Below are 13,415 nucleotides of genomic sequence, written 5' to 3'. Positions count from 1 at the left end.
ACCAAAGTTGCACTGTTTGACAAAATTTAAAAACTTCATATTCGATTTATTTCATTTGGTAGCGAAGTATTCAATAAAAGATTTCAAAATATTTATAAAAAAGAATCATATATACTCTATCAACACTTCAAATTATGATTTATTAAAATTCACGAAATCTAGTGAGACATTTTTTCTTCTGAGATTTCAGAAAAAGAAATCTGGGATTTCAAATGGTTTTGTAAAAATGTAGTTGTTTAGAATCTTATATTTACGCCATGTAGGATTCCATGAAGTTTTGGAGACCAACTAATTCTCTCTTGCTAATTGAGTATACTTTTGAACTTAAATGGAAAATCAAATGTGAAGGATATACGTATTGTCTGAAACTCAAGATAATCACTCTGTATTGGATATGTACAAATAAGAGAGAAATGGGCCACATGGGCCTTGTTAGTGAACTCTAGTTATGTGGGCCACATGGGCCAAGTAAGATATTCACAATTAAACACACGCTACACAACTTCCGCAGAAAACGGTCTTTGAAGTCCTAGCTTTTACTCCCTCTATCGCAAAATACTATTCGTTTTATCACTTGATTTTAATGTCTATATTCAAATAGATAGTGATAAATATAGACACATATATAAACCATATACATTAAGTAATGTATGAATCCACTAATTACCTAAAACGAATTTTAATTTAGGACGGAGGGAGTATTATTTACAGGTTGAGAAAATGGGATATAATTTCATTTTATAAGAAATGGAATGTGAACTTATGCTTGAGAGGATTTGTTTGTATCTAGAATTCTAGATGTCCACTATATATGATAACAAAAGCAAGCCACTAATTCAAGATGTCACACTTGTGGCGACTGAATAACTTCCTAAACGAATCCAGCACTCCAGTTGGGAACGGGCAGTGATTGCTTCTGCGAATTTAGCACAGACAACGGTTAATAAGCGTGACCTACTGGGCTTTTACTTTTTCTTCCTATCTAGGATCAAAACATTTTCCTCTCCCGATGTAGTGATAAATACTCCCTGCTCTTCTTGGTTCACATCAGAAAGGAATATCTCTGTTGGTGACAAATATGCTCTTCAGTGAGTCAGTGATCTGACGGAAAGGACGTGCTGCATAATTGTAGGGGTGCGGCTGATTTCACAGTCTGATGTTTTTTATTAGTTATGCAGTACCATGGAAAATGTTTTCTAGATACTAAACATCGTGTTTCTTTTCCTCGTATGGTTTTTGTTGTGTTCCTCGCCACAAAGAGGACTCAAACTGTTTATACTGAACAAAGAGGACTAAACTGTTTTCATGGGAGATCTGGAAAAAAAAAAGAAATGGCAAAATCCTCAGAGAAGAATCCCCTTCTCTCAACTCCTGGAAGGAGAAGTTCCTGAATACTCTTGGCTTTCTTCGCTTTGTGTACAACGTTCCTTTTCTATTTTTATTTTGGTAATAAAATTCCTGCTGTATGGGGCTCCGCCTACAGTTTTCCCGGTAAAAAAAAACATTATTAGGCACCGGTGTGGTTCTGTTGCTCGCTGCATTAGTGCAGACGAAAACATGAATTCCTAATTACCTGTTACCTAAAGAAGAAATGCCACTCCAAGGTGTATTGGACTTTGTATTTTTATAAACCTGCAGATTCTAATAAAATTTCCTGCAAGAAAGCAGAACATATCCTATTACACGAGCGATCGCATCGACGCGAAAACAGAAGGATTCTTGTGCAAAGTTATTTGTCACTAAATTATTGTAGGTAAAAAAGGTGGCGGTTGAATTTTTTTTCTTTGTCCATTTATCTATTGCTTTCTCCTGGTTCCTTCTATCATTGCTCAAGGCTCAAGGCTCTTGTGCAAAGTTATGCTGAATTGTGTCGCCCTCATCCTTTTATATCAAACATTCGCTGCAATCATGCTCAAGGCTCGAGCAGCACACTCTTTGTCACTTTGCCTGCTTTACTTGTTGGATCTTTTATGGGCTTGGCCCATTTATTGAATAAACTCTATGGTGTGTAATGGTGGAGAATACCAATAGTACCACATTGGAAGTCCAAGGGTCTTTTGCCTTGACTTATATGGTGGGATTTATTCCACTTAACTTGAGAAGTCAAGAAATGGACAAGGGCGTGCCACACGCGCGCGCGCCGCCGCCGCCGCCGACCGGGCGTGGCGTGGAAGGCGGGCGTGGTGTGGTGTGGCGTGGCGTACGTCAGCCGAGTGACCCTGTCTCTTCGTCAGCCAGCCGAGTGACCCTTCTCCTTCAGCTGCCGACTCATGGCGTGACTCGGCGACCTTTCTCCTTCAGCTTCCCTCTGCGAGAGGTTAAATAGAGGAGCACCCCTGTCACTCGGTACACGCGAGAAACAGTTTTAGTCTCACAATCCAGCCGCCGAGTGAGGGTATTTCCATCTCGTGACTCTGCGCGCACAGAGAAGCGAGAGGGCAGGTGCCTCCGAAGCCGGTGCCGTTCGAGACCTTGCACGGGGGATCGGCAATTAGGTTTTTGGGGAGCGTCTTCGTGACTGCCCAACGTCCATCGTTGTCTTCATCGCTGGTTCTTGGCGTCTTCATCTCGTTCGGATGACAAGAGAAGTTGGACAAGGATCAGGATCCTCGGAGCGCATGGGAGGGTATGATCAATTCAGTTCATTACAGTTTTATATTCTACATATTATATATGTCGTATGTAGCTTTGCTCTATCGTTTTATAATATGTTATATCTGTCTGTCTTAATTTTACAGTCATCCTGTTTATATTGTTATCTGTTTATTTCCAGTTGTTCCGCAATAATCCATGAACCATGTTTATATGCTTATTTTATTCATATGATTTACATGCTTCATATGCTTTGTGTTCTCATGATCCATATTGTTATGGATATTTTTGAGATCATGTTATCTATGTTTGATTATCTATTATATGTTATCATCATAATGTTAATTTATGGAATTAAAATGGTACGGAAAATGCCTATATTTCTAACAATCCAAAAACCTAATGTTAGGCATTTTTCTGTCAGAGGTTTTGCTGCTGTGCTAAAGCCTGATCCTTTTGATGGTAAAAACTTCTTGATATGGAAAGCTAAGATGGAACTGTGGCTAACTGCAATGTCTTGTTTTCATGCCGCTGAGGGCAAGCCTGCCAACTTACCTCCTGAGGATGAGGCTAAGTTTAAGGCTGAAGACAACCTCTTTCGAGGTGCAGTGATTAGCGCACTTGATACTAAATTCCAGAAAAGCTATATCATCCTTTCTATAGGGAAAGAGCTGTGGGATGCACTTGTTGGAAAGTTTGGAGTAACTGACGCTGGTAGCGAGCTGTATCTCATGGAGCAGCTGTATGACTACAAGATGGTTGAGAACCGATCTGTAGTGGAACAGGCTCATGAGTTTCAGGCACTAGCTAAGGAACTCGAACTTTTTCCTTGTCCTTTGCCTGACAAGTTTGTGGCTGGCGGTATAATCGCCAAGTTGCCACCTTCTTGGAAGGACTTTGCTACCTCTCTCAAACATAAGAGACAAGAGTTCAATGTGGAAGAGCTCATTGGTACTCTTGATGTTGAGGAAAGGGCTAGAACAAAGGACAGTGGAAAAGGTGTTGAGACCTCTACTGCTAATGTGGTGCAGAAGAGAAACTTCCGCAAGTTTAACAAGAAGAAAAACCAGAACAAACCAGAGAACGCGAATAAACCTGTTCAAACAGCACAGTTTAAAAAGAAGAACAACAATAACAAGGGAAAGGGAGGATGCTTTGTCTGTGGCAGTGATCAACATTGGGCAAGAGAGTGTCCTGATCGCAAGTTCACTCAAGACAAGAAATCAGCTAATGTTGTAACCACTGAAACTGAAGGAGGAACATCTGGGTATGGTAATTCTTTACCATTTGTTCTCTCAGTTTGTAATTCACCTGAGTGGTGGATGGACAGTGGTGCAAATATTCATGTGTGTGCCGATGCCTCTATGTTCTCCTCCTATCAGGTCGGGAGGTCTGGCGCCTTGTTGATGGGAAATGGGTCGCGTGCTCATGTTCTTGGTGTTGGTACGGTCATTCTGAAGTTTACTTCGGGAAAGACGGTGCCATTGAAGAGCGTGCAGCATGTGCCCTCTATCAAGAAGAATCTCGTTAGCGCTTCGATGCTATGTCGAGATGGATATAAAGTTGTTCTTGAGTCTAATAAATGTGTTGTGTCGAAACATGGTACTTTTGTTGGTAAAGGATATGACTGCGGAGGCTTGTTCCGCTTATCACTGCATGATGTGTGTAATAAACTGGTGAATTCTGTTCATTTTTCTGATGAGTCAGATTTATGGCATTCACGTTTTTGTCATGCAAGCTTTGGCTGTCTTATGCGGTTAGCAAATATAAATTTAATTCCTAAATTTAACTTGGTCAAAAAGTCTAAGTGCCATGTGTGTGTTGAATCAAAACAACCCCGCAAGCCTCACAAGGCTGCTGAGGCGAGGAGTTTGGCACCTCTAGAACTTGTTCATTCTAATCTGTGCGAGATGAATGGAATTTTGACCAAAGGTGGTAAAAGATACTTTCTCACTTTTATAGATGACTCCACTAGATTTTGTTATGTGTATCTCTTAAAAACAAAAGATGAAGCGTTCAATTATTTTAAGGCCTATAAAGCTGAAGTTGAGAACCAACTTGAGAGGAAAATAAAACGTTTAAGGTCCGACCGAGGTGGAGAATATTTCTCTAATGTGTTCGATGAGTTCTGCGTGGAACATGGTATTATTCATGAGAGGACACCGCCATTCTCACCACAATCCAATGGGATTGCTGAAAGGAAAAACTGCACTCTAACAGATTTGGTGAATGCCATGTTGAGTACAGCGGGATTATCCAAGGCATGGTGGGGTGAGGCGATTTTGACAGCATGTCATGTCCTGAATAGAGTTCCAACAAAGAACAAAGAGATCACTCCATTTGAGGAATGGGAAAAGAGAAGATTAAATCTCTCATATTTGCGCACTTGGGGTTGCTTGGCTAAAGTGAATGTGCCAATCAACAAAAAGCGTAAACTTGGGCCTAAAACTGTTGACTGTATATTCCTTGGGTACTCTTTTCACAGCACTGGTTATAGGTTCTTAATTATAAAATCGGATGTGCCTGATATGTATGTTGATACTATCATGGAATCAAGAGACGCAACATTTTTTGAGAATGAGTTTCCCATGAAGAATACACCTAGTGATACAAGTCATGAGACTATAATTCCCCATGAGCACGAACTGTCGATTCCTATAGATCATGCTGAGGATTCTCACGTGCACATCCCTGAGGAGGATGACACTATAGTCACTCGAAAGAGCAAGAGACAGAGGGTTGCAAAATCCTTTGGTAATGACTTTATAGTGTACCTTGTGGAAGACACACCAACTACCATTAGTGAGGCATATTCCTCTCCTGATGCTGACTTATGGAAGGAAGCAGTAAGGAGTGAGATGGAATCTATTATGTCTAATGGAACTTGGGAGGTCGTTGACCGTCCTTATGGTTGTCAACCTATAGGTTGCAAATGGATCTTCAAGAAAAAGTTTAGGTCTGATGGTACAATTGAGAGGTACAAGGCAAGGCTTGTGGCCAAAGGATATACCCAAAAGGAGGGTGAAGATTTCTTTGATACCTACTCACCAGTGGCTCGATTGACTACAATTCGCACATCAATAGCCGTGGCAGCCTCTTATGGTCTTATCATTCATCAGATGGATGTTAAGACAGCTTTCCTAAATGGAGAGTTGGATGAGGAGATCTATATGGATCAGCCAGAAGGGTTTTATTGCGGATGGTCAAGAGAACAAGGTGTGCAGGTTGATAAAATCATTGTATGGCCTAAAACAAGCACCTAAGCAATGGCATGAAAAGTTTGATAATACTCTTACAGCAGCTGGCTTTGTTGTAAATGAATCTGACACGTGTGTATACTATCGGTATGGTGGGGGTGAGTCTGTTATGCTATGCCTTTATGTTGATGACATTTTGATCTTTGGATCAAATCTCAATGTGATTGAGGAAGTTAAAAATCTTCTATCGAGCAATTTCGAAATGAAAGATTTGGGAGAGGCTGATGTCATTCTAAACATCAAGCTTGTTAGAGAAGCTGATGGTGAGGTAACTTTGTTACAATCCCATTATGTGGAAAAGGTATTGAGTCGCTTTGGTTTTAGTGACTGTGATCCTGCTCCAACACCTTATGACCCCAGTGTGCTATTAAGAAAGAATCGGAGAATAGCAAGGGATCAATTGACATACTCCCAGATCATTGGTTCGCTTATGTACCTTGCAAGTGCAACAAGGCCAGACATCTCTTATGCTGTGAGTAAGCTAAGTCGGTTTGTGTCAAAACCAGGAGATGATCACTGGCGTGCTCTTGAGAGAGTGTTGCGGTATTTGAAAGGTACTATGACATACGGTATTCATTATACCGGAAACCCAAAAGTGCTGGAAGGCTATTGTGATGCCAACTGGATTTCTGATGCTGATGAGCTTTATGCCACAAGCGGATATGTGTTTCTGTTTGGAGGTGGTGTTGTTTCCTGGAAGTCTTGCAAGCAGACTATCTTAACGAAGTCTACAATGGAAGCAGAACTCGCAGCATTAGACACTGCTGGGGCTGAGGCCGAGTGGCTTCGTGATTTCCTATTGGACTTACCGGTAGTTGAAAAACCGATACCGGCTATTCCCATGAACTGTGACAACCAAACGGTGATTACAAAGGTTAACAGTTCTTGGAATAACATGAAGTCTACAAGGCATGTTAAGAGGAGATTGAAATCTGTCAGAAAGTTGAAAAACTCCGGAGTTATAACTGTGGATTATGTCCACACATCAAATAATCTGGCAGACCAATTCACTAAGGGTCTATCACGCAATGTGATAGAAAGTGCATCGAGGGAAATGGGTATGAGACCCATGTGAGATCTACTCTAGTGGTAACCTGCTCTATGTGATCGGAGATCCCGTGAAGTAGAGTGGAGAAACAAGCTAGGAGTAGATTGTGAGGAAAGATCCCTTCTTTAACTCATTTCTGATGCACATCTTTCCTATCTGTAAGGCAGGATGGTTTTTACCTTAATGTATTCCAAGAGTCTTATAAAGGTGAGATGTTGTCCTACAGAACATCTTCAGAGGAATACACCTATATGAGTCAGACTGCTAGTCACAGTCTATGGGACTTGGGTAATCCCTAAATACTCATGAAAGGCACTGAAGTGTGACTTATATGCTTCTAAACAGCGGGAATACCCTTTTGCAGCCTAGTATCAGCAAAGGATTTGAGTGAATCTTATTTCGCACAAAACTGTCAATTCAAGGCATAGTCCATTGTTCAGTTGTGAATGAGTGAAACTCTTATTCTAGATGGATGTTCAACTTAACAGTCTCCATCGAAACACTGGTATATCAAAGGATTGTGATTCTGATACTTCATCATTACAAACCCTAGAGTTTGGTGGGGATTGTTGGATCTTTTATGGGCTTGGCCCATTTATTGAATAAACTCTATGGTGTGTAATGGTGGAGAATACCAATAGTACCACATTGGAAGTCCAAGGGTCTTTTGCCTTGACTTATATGGTGGGATTTATTCCACTTAACTTGAGAAGTCAAGAAATGGACAAGGGCGTGCCACACGCGCGCGCGCGCGCGCCGCCGCCGCCGCCGGCCGGGCCGGGCGTGGCGTGGCATGGCGAGGCGAGGCGAGGCAGGCAGGCAGGCAGGCGAGCGGGCGTGGTGTGGTGTGGTTGTGTTAATTTTTAGCACTCACTAACCGCGTACGTCAGCCGAGTGACCCTGTCTCTTCGTCAGCCAGCCGAGTGACACTTCTCCTTCAGCTGCCGACTCATAGCGTGACTCGGCTAGAGCTGGCCGACTCATGGCATAACTCGGCTAGAGCTGGCCGACTCTTGGCGTGACTCGGCGACCTTTCTCCTTCAGCTTCCCTCTGCGAGAGGTTAAATAGAGGAGCACCCTTGTCACTCGGTATACGCGAGAAACACTTTCAGTCTCACAATCCAGCCGCCGAGTGAGGGTATTTCCATCTCGTGACTCTGCGCGCACAGAGAAGCGAGAGGGCAGGTGCCTCCGAAGCCGGTGCCGTTCGAGACCTTGCACGGGGGATTGGCAATTAGGTTTTTGGGGAGCGTCTTCGCGACTGCCCAACGTCCATCGTTGTCTTCATCGCTGGTTCTTGGCGTCTTCATCTCGTTCGGATGACAAGAGAAGTTGGACAAGGATCAGGATCCTCGGAGCGCATGGGAGGGTATGATCAATTCAGTTCATTACAGTTTTATATTCTGCATATTATATATGTCGTATGTAGCTTTGCTCTATCGTTTTATAATATGTTATATCTGTCTGTCTTAATTTTACAGTCATCCTGTTTATATTGTTATCTGTTTATTTCCAGTTGTTCCGCAATAATCCATGAACCATGTTTATATGCTTATTTTATTCATATGATTTACATGCTTCATATGCTTTGTGTTCTCATGATCCATATTGTTATGAATATTTTTAAGATCATGTTATCTATGTTTGATTATCTATTATATGTTATCATCATAATGTTAATTTATGGAATTAAAATGGTACGGAAAATGCCTATATTTCTAACATTACTTACCTACTATTTCCTGTAGTTCTACCTGCTGACGACAGGCTGGAGCATGGAAGTAATGGACTTTTGGTGTTTGCTTCCAGATCTGACTGGTGACGGTGTTCCTTCGTATTATTTGATTTGATTCTAGTGAATGCTATGCCAAAGAAAATACATGGAAGAAATAGTTTTCTAGAATAGTCAGACATGTTCTTACATTTCAGTTGGCTCTAGCTACAAGATTCAGGCAAATGCAGCATATACTATGCGGTCATTCTAAAGCATCGTTGGGTCCATCAACCTCTCTTATAATGGTACAGTTAATTAAAACTAAAAAAGAAATGAGATGCATTTCTTCAGTTCCATTTTCTTCGTTGAACATAGCTTTAGGCTTTTAGCATGTGACCGTTGATATTTTATGGAACATATTGATTTAAGCCTTTAGCCAAACCTTAAAACTAATTGTTATTAGCTAAAATTAGTAGGTTTAGAACGAGTAAACTAACAGACCTAACTGATTATTAGCTATACATCTCAACCAGCTAACAACTTATTAGTTAACTAATAATTAGCTCTACAGATTTGGAATAGAACCTTATGTTAGAAATATGCCTTAGAGATGAACATATTTTTTGTACCCATGATATATATATTGCTTAATTGAGTATCCATGAAAGACACCTTGTATTGATTAGCAATTATGTGAATTGTTTGTGAGATTCTTGTATGGTTATTCTAAATGGTTTACTTGGTCAGAGACCAGAGTTGATGATTAACACATGTATTAGTTGGTGACTACTCCCACCGTTCATTATCTTAAGGTCACGAAGATATGTCCTAAGTCAAAAAAATTCAACTTTCACCGTCAATAACAAAATATTCATAAATATTTACTAAATAAAAATAAAACTATTAGATTTATTATTAAAACATCAACCATTATATTTTTTTGTAATTTAAAAATAATTATTTTTATAGATATTGTTGGTCAAAGTTTTAAAACATTGACTTAGGACAAACCTTCGTAGCCTTAAGATAAGAAATGTAGGGAGTACATTTTACAAGTCATGGACATAGAGATGCCAAACTAATAATGTCGGTGCATGTATGACATGAGGGTGGACCAACCCAACGTGAGATATTGTAATATAGTTCTCTCTTTGCAACATATACATTGTGTTCTTAGACTTAAGATTGTCGCATGTTCTTAAGATGTAAATTGACCTACTTAGGGACTATAAAACGCTACTCCGTAACTGGTTAATTAGTTATAAAGTTAATCTTGGGTTTGTCAGGAATCATACTGTGAGGCATGGTTAGTCAAGATGGAATTTGTCCCTCTCTTCTTCTTGATGCGCTTTGGAGAGGTGTTGGAGGGCTCATTTTGCACCTGTTTTCCCAACAAATGTTTTACAGTTTAGGGTTTTGTTGGAGTTTCTCTAAGAAAGCCTCCGTTTCGTGTTCACGTGCACGTGTCAGGGATGCCGAGCACATCGTGATGGCAAGTCGAAATTAGTCCATGGATGGATTGGATTGCAGCAGCCAGCAGGGCGAGATGCTGCGGGACAGGAACAGCCGAACAGGACGGGGTGGCCTGGGGATCGCCGTCGTCATGTGCATCTCCTCAAGAGCCCTGCGAGAGAGCTGAGAGAGCAGGCTCGAGCAGCAGAGATGTACAGTCGAGTTTGGGGAGCAGACTGCAGTGCACACGGGTCACCAACATCAACATGGCATTCTCTCCCTCCCGCGCGCGCACGATCGACGCTCACGTTCCGACCTCGTTCGACGTGTCTTCGCCAAACACAAACACAAACACAAACAGACATTCTCCAATCTAGGGCGCCTAGGAGCATTCGCTCGCTCTGATTTCAAACAAGAGCCAGCAGCCCAGCACGGAGTTCTATCAGGGACCAGACCAAACCCAACGGCCTAATTTTTTGGTCCAACCTAGGCGAGACGAGATCCTTCCGCCACGGAGTTTGTAGCCACATGATTAAGAGGTAGCGGAATGTGTTTCACGGTCCCGACGCGGCTCCGTTACGGAACCGTATGCGCTCGTAGTACGTGTCTCGCGCAATGGCTTCTCGCGGTAACACGCCAAGATGTTGTAAACCCTTGCGGGAAAGCTTACACCAGGAAAGGAACAGGCCGTCTGCAGTGGGATCCTGAGTCATCGCCTGCGACAGACAGAAAATAAGGAAGTCTTGGTTGGATTCAAAATGCATGTGTGGACTTGTTTGATTGTTGTCTGCACCGAACCGACCGACGTGCACACGTACGTGCAACTTGCTTTTTGGTTGGGATCACAGGTTTTCTGCCTTCCGCCACCATGTACATGTACACCATCCCCCGACGTACCCTAGCAAAAGAAATCTCCTCAGATTCTTCTTCTACTCACCTCACACTCGCTTATTAATAAGGGGAACCAGGAGGAAGCTGCGTCTGCGTGCGTGCGTGCGAGGTGAGTTAGTCTGAGCCTGTGACCTGTGAGCTCAGCGAGGCACACACCAGAGCTAAAGACAAGACACACGTCTCTCCACTGCCCATCAACCCATCTCATTCCACGGGCTGCTAAAGCACACACTAGCTGCAATGCAAACGCCCTTCGTGGACAAGAGCCCCCAGTCCCACCGCCGGGACAGCGCCAGCGGCCGGCTGAAGCGACGGCTCGCGCGGATCCTCACGCGTTCCTCCTGCGCCACCAACGCCACGCCCGCCGGTTCGCGCACGGCCTTCGTCAGCCTCGCCAAGACCAACAACACCAGCGCCGCCGCCGACTCCTCTCACCCGGAGCCGGAAGCGCCGCCTTCCCCGTACTTCTGCACGCCTTGCAGCTACGAGCGGCCCAGGGTCCGCGGCGACAGCGACACCCGCTCGCGCCGCCGCAGCCGCAGCGCCTCGCTCGTACACATCTCCGTGGACTGCACGGGCGGGGCCGGGGCCGGGGCCGCCTCCGGCCGCCACCCCGTCCACTCTGACGCGCCGCTTCTGCAGCACCTGTCGGTGCCGGCGAGGGACGTCGTCGTCACGAAGCAAAGCAAGGGCAGGAGCAGGGGCAAGCCGGTGGCGCGGTCTCCTTCGGCGTCGAGGCGACACTGCTCCTCGTCGTGGTCCTCCTCCTCCTGGGGCCGCGCGCGGCGGCCCAGCAGCTGCTTGCCCACGCCTTACAGCTGCTCGTCGTCGTCGTTGTCCTCCACCGGAACGGACGACGAGCTCGCGCCGTTCAGCGGCAGCGACGAGGAGGGCGGCGACGAGGCCGAGACGATGACGCTCTTCTCGTCCGACTCCACGTCCGAGCTCTACCACCCCAACGGCGGCGGCAGAACCAGCAGCAGGAGGAGGAGTCATCATCACAGGAGCAGGAGGAGGAGGAGTCATCATCAAAGGAGGAGTCATCATCACAGGAGGAGTCACAGGAACATAAGTCGCCGCGCGCCACGGCGTGCGCTGCCGAGAACCGGCGACCCGGCGCCGGCACCATCCGACGCTCATTTCCTGCCTCTGGTGTCCGTGGACACGGAGAAGCACAGGGAACGCGACAGCGTCAAGAAGCTGATGACGACGGGCGCGGCGTCGGCGGGCATGGCGGTGGTGAAGCGCTCGAGCAACCCCTACCTGGACTTCCGCAGCTCGATGATGGAGATGGTGCTGGGGCGGCGCATCGGCAGCGTGGGGAACATGGAGGAGCTCCTGGGGTCGTACCTCTCGCTCAACTCGCCGCGCCACCACCCGGCCATCCTTGCCGCCTTCGAGGACGTCTGGGAGGCCGTCTTCCGCGAGGACGAGGAGTGACTGTGAGCAACGACAGCGACTCAAATCGTGATGATCATTCAGAGTATGGTTTGGACAGCTACGTATATGCCAATGCCTCAATTGTCATGCATGATTTTATTTGCCACTGAGATACTGACTGTGGTACTAATGTATGTAACGGGTTCGATATTACATGATCATAATTGAGCGCCTGAGTTCTTAGGAAAGATTTGGATTTATTTCGGCATGCATGCGCTACATTATTGGCAATTATGGTCCATGCACGCATATCAAATATATACTAAGGAAATAGGGTTTAACTTTTTTCCTATAACTAATTTTGGTGGTTGAATGTCCAACACAAATAATTGGACTAACTAGTTTACTCTAAATTATATATTCTACAGGTGCATAAACTTTCAACAGAAACCAATAAAAAGTTCAAGTTATGGTTCAAAAGAAAAAAGCAAAAGAAACCAAAGACACCCTGGTCTGGCGCACCGGACTGTCCGGTGCACCAGGGCCGTACGACTCCAAACTCTTCACCTTCGGGTTTCTGAGGCTGCGCTTCGCTATAATTCATCGGACTGTCCGGTGTGCCACCGGACTGTCCGGTGCACCAGCGGAGCAATGACTAGCCAGCGCAACGGTCGGTTGCAACGGTCCTGCAACTGAAAGGGAATGTTGGACTTGGACCATAAAAGACTTCCACTGCACTCCGATGAGAAAGTAACTAACTCCAAGTTCATCTTCATGCTCTTATTGCCTTTTTACTCTCAGTTGAAGATTTTGGTGAGGCAATGGGGTTAAAAGGCCAAAAATGATCCCGTTTTAGTGCTTGATGCCAAAGGGGGAGAAATTAAGGGCCAAAGCAACAAATGGATCAGCTACCACTTGAGAATTCTGAAAATAGTAGAGTTAGGACTTTTTGATTTGTCAAAATACTCATTGTCTCTTTTTGTCAAAAGTTGGTCTCTTGTGGGGAGAATGTTTGATTATGGGAAATAGGGGGAGTTTTTGAATCAGTGATCAATTTCTCTTGTAATATCTTTCTCTATGA

General features: G+C 44.4%; 1 protein-coding gene across 1 annotated transcript; it reads left to right on the top strand.

The window, feature by feature from the left end:
- The first annotated feature begins 11,214 nt into the window (after positions 1 to 11,214).
- LOC100194263 (uncharacterized) lies at positions 11,215 to 12,579 on the top strand. The gene has a single exon (NM_001139302.1). It carries the CDS (start codon positions 11,867 to 11,869, stop codon positions 12,392 to 12,394), a length of 528 nt encoding a protein of 175 aa, NP_001132774.1. The 5' UTR covers positions 11,215 to 11,866; the 3' UTR covers positions 12,395 to 12,579.
- Positions 12,580 to 13,415: the final 836 nt, after the last annotated feature.

This window comes from Zea mays, chromosome 8, assembly GCF_902167145.1.
Source record: "Zea mays cultivar B73 chromosome 8, Zm-B73-REFERENCE-NAM-5.0, whole genome shotgun sequence".
In the NCBI taxonomy this organism is placed as follows: Eukaryota; Viridiplantae; Streptophyta; class Magnoliopsida; order Poales; family Poaceae; genus Zea; species Zea mays.
Note: the sequence above shows the minus strand (reverse complement) of the source record. Positions and strands in the feature narration are given on the sequence as shown.

What these genes read in the sequence shown, in the direction of transcription:
- LOC100194263 (NM_001139302.1), top strand. Translation starts at nt 11,867, where the DNA reads ATGACGCTCTTCTCGTCCGACTCCACGTCCGAGCTCTACCACCCCAAC.